The 14,203-nt window shown below is 40.1% G+C and overlaps 1 protein-coding gene across 4 annotated transcripts in view; it reads left to right on the top strand.

The window, feature by feature from the left end:
* KCNQ1 (potassium voltage-gated channel subfamily Q member 1) overlaps nt 1–14,203 on the top strand; it is a 487,838-nt gene that overhangs the window by 172,395 nt on the left and 301,240 nt on the right. For 2 of the 4 annotated variants that reach the window (XM_084855710.1, XM_084855728.1), the window contains exons 10-12: nt 701–845; nt 3,289–3,354; nt 6,174–6,294. In XM_084855710.1, the coding sequence (XP_084711836.1) occupies nt 701–845; nt 3,289–3,354; nt 6,174–6,294 (332 nt within the window). Of the gene's footprint in view, nt 1–700; nt 846–1,879; nt 1,907–3,288; nt 3,355–6,173; nt 6,295–14,203 lie in introns of all 4 variants that reach the window. The other 2 variants (XM_084855702.1, XM_084855719.1) reach the window with 2 other exon arrangements.

Below are 14,203 nucleotides of genomic sequence, written 5' to 3'. Positions count from 1 at the left end.
CTTCTGTCTGAGGCTTTGGAGAGACATCTGCCAATCAGAGTAGACAAAACTGTGGGCTAAATGTACAACTAGTCTGACCTGGTCTAAGTCAACTTCCCATGTTTCCTATGAGGATTTCTGGACTGATGCAAAATTGTGCTTACACAATTACTATTGAATTCACATGTGAGCTATTTATGTGCTTAAATAGCATGTAATCATTTATATTTGCAAAACAACAACAACAGAACAAGTTAGTTTGTTTTCACTTACCATGCCTTCAAGAAATCATAGGGTGTCATCTGCAATTTAGCACTGAAGCCAAAGGGTAGTGCACCAGATCCTCATCTAATGTAGATTCCAGTAAAGTTAGTGGTCACTTAAATAAATGGCTGCAATTCAATCAATAGTTAAAATACACCACTGCCATGGCAGTAAATGGTTCTTAAACACAAATAACTTATCTTGCTGGATTGTAGCTAATAAGACTATTTACTCTAGATCAGAATCTGCCCTATTGTACCAAAGAAATTGAAAACAGAATTGCAATATTATTTTCTCTTATAATAAAGGTAAATTTAATTTCTATTTTATTTTCTCTCATTTTCTCTTATTTTAAATTACCTCATTGTGCTGAATTAAAATAATTATTTTTAGTGTAGCTCACTGTTTAATGTAGGAGGGTTTAAAGAAAAAAGATTTGAATGCCTATCCTTATTAGGTGAAGAAGAAGAAGTTTAAGACAGAAAAAGATAATGGATCTACTTCTCCTGATAAAATGTTACCTGTTCCGCAAATCACATTTGACCATGTGCTGGATGATAAAAAATCCGACAACTTTCACTTGGATTCTTATGAAAATTCTGGTAAGAATTTTGGTTGGAACTTGCATGCATTAAAATAAGAAACTGCCATTTAAATAGGCCCCTGAGCCCTAAAGACTGATGATCGTAACAACACCTTTATGGGCAAGCCCAAGAAAGTTTGCAAGTGGTTGTTCTGCTGTGCTGCCCATCAGTTTCAATACAGGTTGCTGGTATGTGTGTGTTTGAATAGCCCGTAACAGGTTGCTTGTATGTGTGTGTTTGAATAGCCCGTTTCAAAACATTTTAATTCTAGTAACAACAATCTCTCTGACTTGGAAATACTTCTCTATATGCTTAAAACTGTTGCCTTGGCTTCCAGCATTCATTTGAAACCTTAGCTGTGTTACTAAGAAAGGTAGAAACTAAAATGTTTAGCTAAAAAGTCTTAAACCTATCTCTACAGTATATTTTTAGGATCTAGAGTCTACTTGTCTGCAGTGCTGTTTAGTTGCTTTCTACACTCCGTGACCTCTTAATGGTAGCCTCCATTTATAGAATGATATTCTGATTTTTCTTGTTAGGCTTTCTGCAATATCCTATTTTTAAAAACAAAAATATCCTGAAAAACACTTGCACAGAGGACCAGCACACATGTAAAGTGCTACTTTGTCCTCCTATACAAGCGTTACTCATAATTTGATAATTTTAAAAATCAGATCCCTTTTCTTTGAGAGCCTGCTTGTCAATTGCTCTTGCAAATAAATTGCAATTTGAAAAAATGTGTTGTAGAAAGGAAATATCAATGGGAAATAGCACATTTGAATGCATATCAGGTAGAAAGTTCACATGCAGTTCTGGGTTTCTCAATAGGTTATGTAGTACAAAAGATGTTAAAGCTCTCTTTCACTGCTTTCGGTGCACAACTGACATTAACCTTTAACTGTGACTTTCACCATTTAAACGGCAATGTATAATCTATAAGCAGGTACTAACTCCATTTTGGAAACAAAGGTTTCCTTTTCCTTCTGACATCTATTCTCTTTTCCCCCCTCCTCCCTGTGTTCTGTTCTCTCGAAACTCTTACAAGTATACAGGACAAAAAGGAATGTTAAAATTTCTTGGTAAGTTAAGGAAGCTACATTTACCTACAGCATGCCACGCTCTGAAAACTTAACATTGCTTGCAGTGCATTTCATATCTGTGTACTGGCCATTAACTATAAGTTACTTGGATATGGTGCAAGGAAAGGGGAGCAAATCAAAATCTGCATTCTGTCATATTTCACCATGACCATGATTCAGTTACTAGGGCAGAAAAATAGGAAATCTTCATATAAATGGCTTATTTAATTAACATGATATACACTTAGAATTCGTTCCCATTATTATAACGATTTACTTTTTGCAGAAGTAAATACTTTGTTTAATTTTAAATTGCTGGGTTAGCAATTTACCTAGGTGCATAAAGTAATATACAGTTCAACTATAAAATCAGAAACTAAAGTTACAAACAGCTGGCAAGTTTTAAAAAACCCATTGAATAAACAACACTTCATAGAAAGGCCTTAGGCATTCAGATATCTTGCCATGGCTGAGATCTCAAACCTGTATGACCAATTTAAACCTGTTGTGAGGTTTAAGTTCTGACTGGAGAGGAATACTTAACCATTGTTAATATGTAGAAAATGTTTCTTCTGAACATACCTTCAGATAGAGGGTTTTATCCAACACTGGCTGTCCACCAGCAGAACTGAATTTGCTGATGGAACAGAGTTCCCCTCCTCCCTGCAGCCCTCTAAGTGCTACTTCCAATCTGCTCTGAGGGACCCACTGGAGTGGATTTGAGGGGTGCGTGGAGGGCAGGGGGAAGCCCTGCTGCATGAGGTCCACTTGTACAATGTTGTATTTAATCCAGAGATTTTTCCTCTTGCATAATTTGGGGAAGCGTAGGGAATTTTCCATTGACAGTAGGACATACCTTTAGTACCTCCTATAGTAGAGGCCTACTGGATCTGTAGAGAACAAAAGGATCTGTAGAGAACATTTTCTATTCTAATTCTCTGGGGTAATGCAGTAGCTATGAAAGGGAGTAGAATGGGAGTGGAGTGGTAGTAAGGTAAATAGACAAGAAAACAAAGCTTTCCCTTCCCTGGCTGATGCTTAGGACATGAGAGAGAGAGAGAGAGAGAGAGAGAGAGAGAGATCTAGGTAATCATGTACAAGTATTGCCTCTTGTACATGAACTATATATACATGTCTGCAAGAAGCCTCCATTAGATTGTTTTTAAATTATGTGGAAAAGAAGCAAATAGACCATGCATCTTAGTAGCATTGCTTTCATTTCAGTGATAATTTTAAAACCTGTTTTCCTATTTTTTAAATGATTACCTGATGTAATTATGGCTTAGATTGCATAACTGCCTCTCTTCCTGCCTCTCCCTTTCTGTTTCTGTGTCCTGTGCACTGTCTTTTTAATTTTTTTAAAATTTCACCTGTTCACTCAGTCCGACAGCATTCCTGGTCATCCTTTTCTACAGAGCAGCCATCTCCCAGTTCTCCCCCTTCTCCAGGTAAAATTTGCATCTCTTTGCTCCATTTCTATTAAACTGTCAGCTGCAGAGATTGGACTTTGCCCATTTTGATGTGATTTATGGGAAGATTAGGTTTTTTCTGTTTAAAAGATATGTTACAAATATACAGCTTTATCAAACCCAGCAGGAAATTGTTATTTACTTCTAATCAAACATGAATAATAATATTACTAGGAGCTTATACTGGGTTGGATCCAGACATGCTCTTCTGCAAATGGGGCTCCTTGCATTCATGAAAGGGTACTGAGATCCAGCAAAGGCTCCTGCTGGAGGAAGGCCGGGAGAAGGTGAGTTTTGCCTATTCCCCCTTCCGGTTCCCTGATCCTCTGGAGCAGCTTCTCAGGGGCACAGTGGACTGCAGGGTGAATGAGGAATCAGCAAAAAACTTCTTTCCTCATTCCGCTAGCAGAGCAACCTGCGGGCAGAATTTCGCCCACAGACAGTCTAGATCCAATGTAAATGCAAAATAACTGGATGGATTGTTGAAGAAGTGAGCACAGAGGAAAGGCTGAGTAGATTCCAACTTAAATAGAGAACACAAGAGAACTGGTTACTGCACTCAGGTTATCTGAGTCTGGAGATCAGGACTTCATATCTGGATATCTGGACTTCATATCTGAGTCTGGATATGAATAAGGGATAAATATTCATTCATTCATTCATTCATTCATTCATTCATTCATTCATTCATTCACTCATACTAGAAACCATCTATGGGACCAGAATTTCACCAAAGGTGTAGGTATCCTAATTGATCATACCATAACAGGCAACTAAAGGAGACAATTACAATGAACAAACAGAATAGGATAGCCAATTATGGTACTTTGACCGGAGGTAATTAGGCCTGTTTGCAAAAACACAGAATCCTGAAATACAGAGAAATACAGAGAAATGGATGCCAATGAAACCTATGTCTCTGTAATCCCAATTTTATAAGAAAAGTTGAAAAAAATGTAAGAATATAATCTCTAAACCAAGTGAAATAAGTTTTTTTTAACTGAAAATACTATTTTATTAGAAAATGTTACTTTAGAATAAACATTTTCTTTCCCTCATTGAAAATGTATAATAGATTTTATGGCTTCTGAATTTAAATTTTAAAAATTGTGCTGAATTTCATTTTTTTTCTAATGGCTCTTCTCCAGCAAACGTGCCTCACCTAATTCCCTCCCCCCGCCCCCATCTCAGGTTGTGTTCTTCTTTCCTTCTCACATGACTTTGTCATGTTCATTTTGCACTTGAAGAGATCTCCTCATTCTTGTTCCCTGTTTCTGAGAGAAGTAAAATAGAAAAAAGGCCATTGAACAAGTGCTCTGAGAGGCTCTTCAGACAAGACTGAAAGAAAAGTTCTCAGTCCTCTCTCCAGTGCTAGAGTGCGCATCTGGCTTAAAAATGCAGACAAAAATTAGCACAACCCCCCATCCCCCCAGTAAGGCTGTCTCCCTTTCAGGAAGGCAATCCTGCACGCACATACACACACACACACACACACACACACCCCTAGACCATGTGCCAGATAAAATACTCTTACCATTTGTTGAGAGAGTCAGGAAGTTAAAAAAAAAAAAAAAATCAGATTAAGCCACACTGCAAGATGTGGAGAATTCATTACTCTCAAGAGCTTCTTTCATCTGTCATTTCTGTCCCTTCATACAAACTGTTACAAATTATTGTGTTGGATCCAGACTTAGTCAGAGTAGAACCACTGAAACCGTAGTCCCATGGATTTGTGGGTGTGCTTTATCTATGACCATTCTTGATCCAACCCATTCCTTTTTTTTAATTACTTCTGTGCATAACTTCTTCTAGACTGTACCTAATTAGGTATGGTATTAGGGGTAAAAGTAAAACTCATGTAGTTGTGTGTTATTATGCTTTGTTACTAATAAGAGTTAGTGAAAGAGATGGGCAATCTGATCTTGAACATCTTGTACTGTCAATTAAATAAGACCAAGTGGAGACTTGAACTTGGGTTCCCCATATCTAAACCTAACACACTACTAGCCACACCAAAAGCACAGGACAACATTTTGTGACCGTTGTACTGGGTGGAAATTCAGAGCTGAACTCACTGATTTGTTATGCCATACTAAGCATTTGAGTCTTCCTTTGTGTGGTCGCTCATATAAAGTGGAATGTGTTTAGTGGGATGGAATTATTCTTGCCTTTGCAAGAATATTCTGAGTGCACTTGTATCTGACTCCATAAAATACCATTTCATGGAATAGATAATTCATTCCGACAATGGGCAGTAACCAATACTGCTGCTGCATTCCTGCTCCATGCCTCCATCTCTTGCGCCTGTTGCACAAATGGGACCTACCACTCAAAGTAGTGGTTCAAAAAGTGGCCCTGTAAACAAGTGGAAGCATTTGTTTCCAGATTGGGACAGGTCATTTTGCAAGCTCCACTGACCTGTGCCATTTCGGAAACAAGCATTTCCTGGAGCAGCTAGCTTCCTGATGCACTAGCAGTAGGTCCCATTTATGAGGGGAACAGGTTGGATACTGCCCTACATTTCAATCAGTTGCAAGGAATGGGCATTTCATACCAGACTTGCAAGGGAAAAGACAAAAATAAAAAAACCCAGAGCCTCCTTTTCTTACTATGCACCCTAGTTCCCTTTACTTTGTTCTTAGTAGTATTAAACATATTTCAGCCTGCCTTTCATTTTAATTATTTAACCTAAATTATCCATTCAGGTATTTAAAATGCTTTAAAACTTTTCTATAGCCCTTAAAATATATAGGTAATGGAGCAATTTTAACCTTTACCTGCCTATTTCTTTTCCACAGTGAAAAGGAACTCACCATTTTTAGATGTGAACACAGGACCATTCATTAGGACCAACAGTTTTGCCGATGAACTTGACCTGGAGGGTGAAACACTGCTGACCCCAATAACTCACATCTCACAGTAAGTTGCAGATGTATGAATTATGCTATCATTAACGTCAGATAAATTCGACAAATGGTAGAAGAAGCGAAAATATAATTATACAACGACTTTAGTTATTTGTGTAAAATTATAGAAGTTTATATATACTGTCTTGATGTCTACTAAAAAGTATTGTGGAGTTAAATTAATGGCCATTCTTCCTGTGGAACAAGTTTGATTTTTAGTTAATATCCAGAATTGCACTTGGTAGACATTCCACATTTTCTGCAAAAGTTACTTTATTGATTACTGAGAACATGGATACTCTTCATATTTAGTTAATGCTGTAGATAGCCAGAAGAACAGTGTTTTTCTGTTGAGTTATATTTGCCTTCTCTGCTGATGTCACACTTGGAAAGACAGTTAAGTGGAAAAGCGTGAGACTATTCCTTTTTAAGCAGCAATAATGTGGCATGGAGAATCCCTTTTCCAGCAACATTGTCACTCGTTGCATGCAATAGTACTGAGATTGCATCCATCTGTTGTGCAGAGAAGTAGTTGTTGGGGGATGTTGCATATTATGTGAGTCAGTCAGATGTTGCAGGGGACCCATATACTTGCCTTAATACAGATTTGGTTTAGGTATGATCAAGTGAAGATCTTGCACAACTTGCCATTAAGTTCTCTGTGGAGTATTAGGTTAAGTTACTATTTCTTACACTTCCTATATATCCTTATCAACATCACTAAACTCTACTATTAGGCACTGAAAAGATGTAGAATTTGATATCTGTCTGTCTGATATCTGTCTGTCTGTCTGTCTAGAATACCCAAACAAGAAGTGCAGACTTAGCACAAGTTAAACAGTTTGCAATATTATAAAAAGCAGTGATTACTGGTTACAAATCTCTGCATGAAGAAGGTCTTAAGTTGTCATAAATAACAATGATGATTTATTTCCCAAGGGAATTCATAAGCAAATATTTTTATGCTCTTGTAAGTCTGACTTCAAATGTCTTTCTTTCTTTCTTTCTTTCTTTCTTTCTTTCTTCCTTCCTTCCTTCCTTCCTTCCTTCCTTCCTTCCTTCCTTTCATAGCCTGTTTTGCTAGAATTCTAGCAAAAACGCTTCATGCAAGTATTTCAAAGCACTCCACAGTACATACTAAAAATACCTAGCCGATTCATGTAAACCAATTAGCATGTAAACGTCAGATCAAATGCAGTTTCAGTTGAGGCTGTAAAAGTGATCCATTCTCTATGAAAGACATATCAGCATGAAGAATATTTTATAGCCCAGCTGCAAAACACTGTAACTCTCGGTCAGAGAATGAAGGGCTTTGGAATTGGTAAGAATAATGTGCTGTTGAATCTTGGACTGCAGTGCTGAATATAAATTAATATGCCCCAGGAGCTATGAAAATGAGCACATATGAAAGAAACCGATTCCATAACCACAAAGGTGTGAGTAAAAGCCGCTGTGTGAATTGGAGGCATGTGCTTGGCAAAAAGTATCTGCAAACAGATTTCACCTGAGAGCATAACATTACTTCTCTTTGACAGGCTATATAAATCAACTGGCAAAAATATTGGTTACCTACTGTACTATTCGGAAGCTTGCCTGGTAAAAGTCAGATTAAGGAATGCATTTTAAAATCTCTGTTTCCACTTAGTTTGGAAGGATGGAGAAACTTTTGTAACCAGTGCTTGTCTGTTTCATCACAAGTATGTCAGGAGTGTCCAGGGGACATGGAGCAATAAGCCAGCAGCAGCCTTGTGAAAATGGCACTTAGTTAAGGGTGTCTCTGGGGTCTCCCTAGCTTAATCATGGCTACATTTATGAGGCATACATGCTGCCCAAATTTAGAAAAGTGAGATGGGTGTAGATTAGTGACTGGATCCAGTGTGCTGCCATAGCAGTGGGAGAGGCCTATGCCTGGCTCAGTGCCGCAGTCTGTGGTGGTACAGGATTATTTCCAAATGTGGCCCCAACCTCATGAGAGGCTCAGAGCCATAGTGGTCTTTGTTCATGGTGATGATAACACCTGTCGTTGTCCTCTGGCTGCTCTGTCATGCTAGGGATGTACGAAAGTCACTTACCTTTTCGCGGATTCTGTTCATGGTGGGGGGGGAGGTGTTCCATCCCTTCCCCCGGAATCCTCGACGGGGGGGGGAGGCGATCTGGTCCTACCCCCCAGAATCCTCGACGGGGGGGAGGCAATCCGGTCCTCCCTCCTGGAATCCTCAACGGAATCCTCGACAGGGGGGGAGGCGATCCGGTCCTCCCCCCCGGAATCCTCGACGGCCGGCTGGGCTCTGCGGCGGCTCCGGGGAGCAGCTGGCCAAGCCCCGGCCAGGGCCGTCCGCAGCCGGATTTCCGGCCACGGAGGGCTCTGGGTAAAAAACCCCCCAAAACGCGTATGCAAATGGCGGCGGCTATGGCCACCGCCATTTGCGTTCCTTATTTTTCGCCGTCTTAGTGTACGTAAATATTTATGTAGACTAAGACGAAGAAAAGAAAGGGGAACGCAAATAGCGCCCAGTACGCTATTTGCGTTCCCCTTTCTTTTCTTCATCTTAGTCTACGTAAATATTTACGTAGACTAAGACGGTGAAAAATAAGGAACGCAAATGGCGGTGGCCGTAGCCGCCGCCATTTGCATACGCATTTTTTTTTTTTACCCAGACGTGATAGGCTACATAAGTCTTTATGTAGCCAATCACGTCTATGGGGGGAAAAAAAGAAAAAAACACAGACTGCAAATGGCAGCAGTGGCAGCCAGCTGCCGCCGCCACTGTTGGAGCTGCTGCCATCCGAAACATCCACCCCAGGTAACTCTCGTCCCGGCGGGGATCTGCGGGGTCGGGGGGGTGGCAGGCCGTTCCAGGATGGATTTCGGGGGTCCGAATGCACTGGCATTCGGCCTCACCGAGATCCGTCGCGGAATTCTCTGAGATCCCTAGTCATGATGCATGCTTTTGTCTTGGGGGGAATCTTCACGACAATGGAATGAGAAACGCGTGGGAGTATTACCTGGATTTTCATGGAATCGGCTTTGGTCAGTCAGGAACACACACAGCAAGATAAGCTGAGTGTACTGTACCTTTAAAATCTGGTTTTCAGAGGTCACACAGTGCTTGAAAGGAACATACTTTTTTTGGGGGGGGGGTTAGAACTGAATGTCATCAAGCCAGCACGGGCTGCTCAACCAATGAGAGAGGCTTGTTTCCTGCCTCTGTCCAGGCTCGCCCTTGCTACTACACTGTTATGAATAATTGACTAATTTTCCCCATGTGTGCAGATTTCCCCGAAGAAACCAACGTCCCCAATTCTTGAGTACTGAAGGCTCCCCCTGAGAACTTCCTCCAACCCCAATGTCACCCTATTCCAGCAGTATGCCACAGAGTTAATGCTCTGACCCCATCCCGTAAGATCAATACTGTGATAAAGTGGGGAAGGGACATAACATAACAACAGAGAAATGACTTTATATCAGAGAAACTACAAAACATCAAAGAAGCACAACATCATAATAGTGATTTAAGACCACATTGGAGAAGCAAAAGAGCGCTTTAGGGCGTTACTAAAGTTAGCCTTTAACCCTTTCACTGCAGAGAAGCAAGATTTATTTCTTACTTCTGAGTAAACATGCATAGAAGGGGGGGATATGTTAAAGATTAAAAGCAGGCTGCCTAAGGTGAATGAGTGTCTCCACTACTGCAGTAACGTGAGGAGTTGCTGCTGGGTTCCTGGGGATTTTATCAGTGGGAAAAACTCCTTCCATTGGGGAAACAAGAGGGAATGGAGTGTCCCGCCCCCTTGACCATGTCACTGCCAGGTCACAGATGCATGCCCAGGATTTAATGTGTGTGTGTGTGTCGGGGGGGAACATGGTACACTGTGGTAAAACTGCCAGGGAGACGCTTTGAGTTAAAAAAAAAAAAAAGGGGGAGTAAAGGTTGTTTCAGAAAATGTAGCTTTTCAAGATGGAAGCGGCTGGTTGGCAGCGGGTTGGTGATGATGTCATCTGTTACGAAGGAACTCAGACTGCTCTAACTTCACACTAAATTGCTCATGAAGACAGCCCCTTGGAGGTGAGGAGAGCCTGGATCAGTGTAACACTATGTTGCCTTAGTTAGCAATATGATTTGGCAGCTGAGTACAGCAGAACTGGCTCTGCCTCAGGGGAGTATCACTAATGTGTTTCCATCACAGTACACTTGGGGCCATGAGCATGCTCTGAAAGTCCTGGGGTGCTTCCAAGCAAGGCTTTTATGGTGCCATTGTCCTGTCTCATTCATGGAATATTACAGGGATCCAGATGATGTCTTCCACTCATAGCCCTCCCAGGTTTTCCCACTGCTCCTTCCATCTCTTTCCTTACCATGGAAAATCAGGAGAAAAAGAATTGCTGCACAATGCCTTCTTGATCATTAACACTAGGATCCCTCCATCTGGGACTCCCTCCCCTGATCTCCCCTGAGGACTTCTATACCTGAAGGTTTGGGGCATAAGCAAAGGGGAGTCTTTCTTGTCCTGCTATTCCTTATCTAGCGAGGTGAGAAGTGCAGAGGTGCTATATTCTTTGTGGCCCCATAAAAATGATGCCCAGAGTATCAGTTGCTTCCACTGCAGCTGGAGCTTCCAGCAGACGGTTAGAACCGTGATGTATTCCATTTCACACCTCCTTTATAAAGTTCTTGAGAAAAATACAATCTCCAAGTTAGTTTGTTTATTTTATTTATTTAAGCTGGGGAAGAAGGGAGATGAGAGATGCATTTTCCCAATCAGAGAACCCTCAAACTTCATCAGAGCTTTGAGAGCCCATATCAAAGACAGAGCTAGTAGCTTCAGAAAAGATAAGGGACAGGGAGCAGCATATCTTTAACACCCTATTCCCATTTACTCCAAGCTCCCCATCCCATCTTCCCCTTTGGTCTTGTCTACCCATGAGTTGATGGAATGGAGTGTGCCACTTCAGACTGCATGTGAGGGATCACATTTTGAATGCCCCCATGTGATTAAAAAAAGTCCCTGTAAGGAACAAAACAAAGAACAATGCAGCAAGCAAAGGGATGGGATAGAACCTACCCTCCGCAGATGTGCTAATTTCCTGTTTGTAATGAGGGTTTGTTTTTTGCATGGGGGAGCATTCAAAAGTAGTACTCCCCCACACCTTTAGCCAGTATTGGTATAGTCCATTCTAGCACCTCACTCTAGATCAGCCTTCCCCAACCTGGTGCCCTCCAGATGTTTGGAACATCAACCTGCATCAGCCCCAGCTAGCATGGCCAATGGTCAGACATGCTGGGAGTTGTCATCAGAAACATCTGGAGGGCACCAGGTTGGGGAAGGCTGTTCTAAACCCAGCCTGAGTCTTCTCTTTGAAGGTAATGATGTGAGATTGAAGACAAATCTGTAAAACATGGAATCTTGATCTTGGATTAGTGCAGCTACGTTTGCCCCGTGGTGTAGTTCCTCTTGCCTGATCACAGTTATTTCCACCGGCATGCAATGGTAATAACTGCGACAAAAAATTCCTATTTTTTTGGCCCTTACAGTATTTGTGGTACAGGAAAAAAAAGACACAAGAAGTGCAACTTATCTAGTAATTTAGATCAGAGATAGTATACTTGCCATTTTATACATGTCAACAGTTTGTAAAATCTCATATTCACAGAGCTGTTAGTTTTGTGAGATTGATAATGACACTGATTTCTTGAATATATCGCTGTTGTGCCTTTATATGTTCATGGCAATTAGATTAACTTTCTTTCATCTCTGTGTTCTGGAAAGAGGTCCTTAGTTTAAATTCATATGGTATCCAGAGCAAACATTTATGCTTGTGTAGTGGAGTCCTTATTTGTGTTAACTGGACGGCTCAGACTGTAAATGATTCCCACTTTTATCTTCCTCTCTTATTTCCAAAGATCCTTGTAAAGTCTGAGCAAATACAGCTTATTCACTTTCAAGTGGTCAGATATAATGACTTGCCCGCTGTCACCACAACTCTGTTTGCATTGCAGCAAACAACATTTAAAATGTGATTTGCCCACAGACAACTTTATCATTAATTGCCGAGGAGATTTGAACAGCAACAATCAAAGCAAGCATGCACCAAAGATCAGGCAGGAGAAAGCAACACACAATTTTCTCCTGTGTGTTAGTGTTGCATAAGGGCAAGGTTGATTCTGTCTCCTTCTGTGTGAAGTAATTAGATGTTTTGTCACTTGGTATCCAGGCCTCTACAGACTTTTATATAATTACAGCCGTTTATTTTTCTACTAAAAAGAGGGAAAATGAGAAATGGTAGTATATGAATGTTAGCCATATAAATTACTGTTATAATATCCTTATTATTACTTTATGTATACCTTTTAGACTACACCAAGCAGTACAATTAATATGACTCAACATTTTCCCATTACACATTCCTCAGCACACCCAAAAGGAAGGCTGGGAACCTGTGCAAAACTGCACATTGGGTTCGTTATTGGATTTCCATTCCTTGCTTAGAATAAAAGGGAATGAATCAGCAAAGCAACTTGGTGTGGGGGCATGTGTGTAAAAAATAGAAACCCATATGATAATTTACCTACAGAACTGAAATAGAATATTGAAGGTGGATTTAACTTTCATGCTATACATTATTTATTCTAGTCTTTGAAATCAATATTGTTGTAAATCCTACTTTCAAAAATATACAACAGTGAACACTGACCTAGCAACACATTTATAAGCCAGGAGAAGAGAATGTTGTTTTCTTTTAACATTTGTGACAAAATACAACAATAAAATATACCGTCTAGTAGTCACATACATTTGTACAATGTTGATCTATTTCTTTTAAGTAGAAAAGATAGCTGCTTCTTTCATGTTGTAGATTAATATTAAGCTTCTTTTTTTCCTAGAGTTGGTATACATCTTGACTGATGTGCAGTAATTAAAGTAGGCTACTGACTTATTAAGGACCACAGGGCTCATCTAATGCAAGGACAATGAGCAGCTGCCTATGTACTGACCTATCAATGTTTATTTTGGACACCACATGGAGTAGTAATTTATTTATTCTTTCTTTCTTTCTTTCTTTCTTTCTTTCTTTTATTTCTATACCGCCCAATAGCTGAAGCTCTCTTAGTAGTTAGTAAGTGCAAACACTGGAGTTTGGGAGGAGTGATGAGAAGAGACAATAATGTTCCATATTTACTTTTGAGTTTTATTGAATTAGTTTCATATTTCTGTAGTCAGTAACTCTGGCTTTTTATTATACTATAACAAAAAGTCAAATTTACTGACTCCAGCAATATGATTATAATTATAGCATTAAATCAAATGCCCTGTATGTATTGTACTAGTGGCAGCTAGTATTCCAAGATATAGTTTGTTGTGATCATAACAAATTAATATGGCCTGATAACCTTTAAAAAAAAAATAAGGAAAGAAGTTTGGAATTTGGAGTGGAGAAACAGCAGGTGGGGTTAAACAACAGAAAGGGTTAAGCACCGCTCTCCCTACTTCTGTGCCCCATATTGCTCCTCTCCTGAACCCGCTTTTCTTTTCTTTTTTTTAAAGCAACAACAGTATTTGCATTTGACCATAACATATAGCATTTCCAAAGCCATCTTAGTCCCAGGGTTCTAAACATTTTCTAAGTGTGCAAGTTATTTAAAATATTTCAGCAGAAGCTGAACTTTCCTTACAAATAAATCAACCAAGTTTTTAGAACTGGAGTTCAATAGAAAATATTCAAGATACGAATACCATGTTTGCCCAAGGTATGTTTTTTAAATGTAGCTGACGTTACTAACCCGGAGGTGATATTGTAGCAACTTTCCTGTCCTGCTTTAGTTTTCCACCTGGTCGGTCCAGTTGCTCCGGAACCGCTGGAGCATTCTAAGGCCTCCTGTGAGGCCTTGGCAAGGCACTTTGCAGATAAATTTGATCGGATT

The sequence above is a fragment of the Heloderma suspectum genome, chromosome 1 (genome assembly GCF_057233095.1).
Source record: "Heloderma suspectum isolate Gila_16-S chromosome 1, 16-S_ref, whole genome shotgun sequence".
Lineage (NCBI taxonomy): Eukaryota > Metazoa > Chordata > Lepidosauria > Squamata > Helodermatidae > Heloderma > Heloderma suspectum.
Note: the sequence above shows the minus strand (reverse complement) of the source record. Positions and strands in the feature narration are given on the sequence as shown.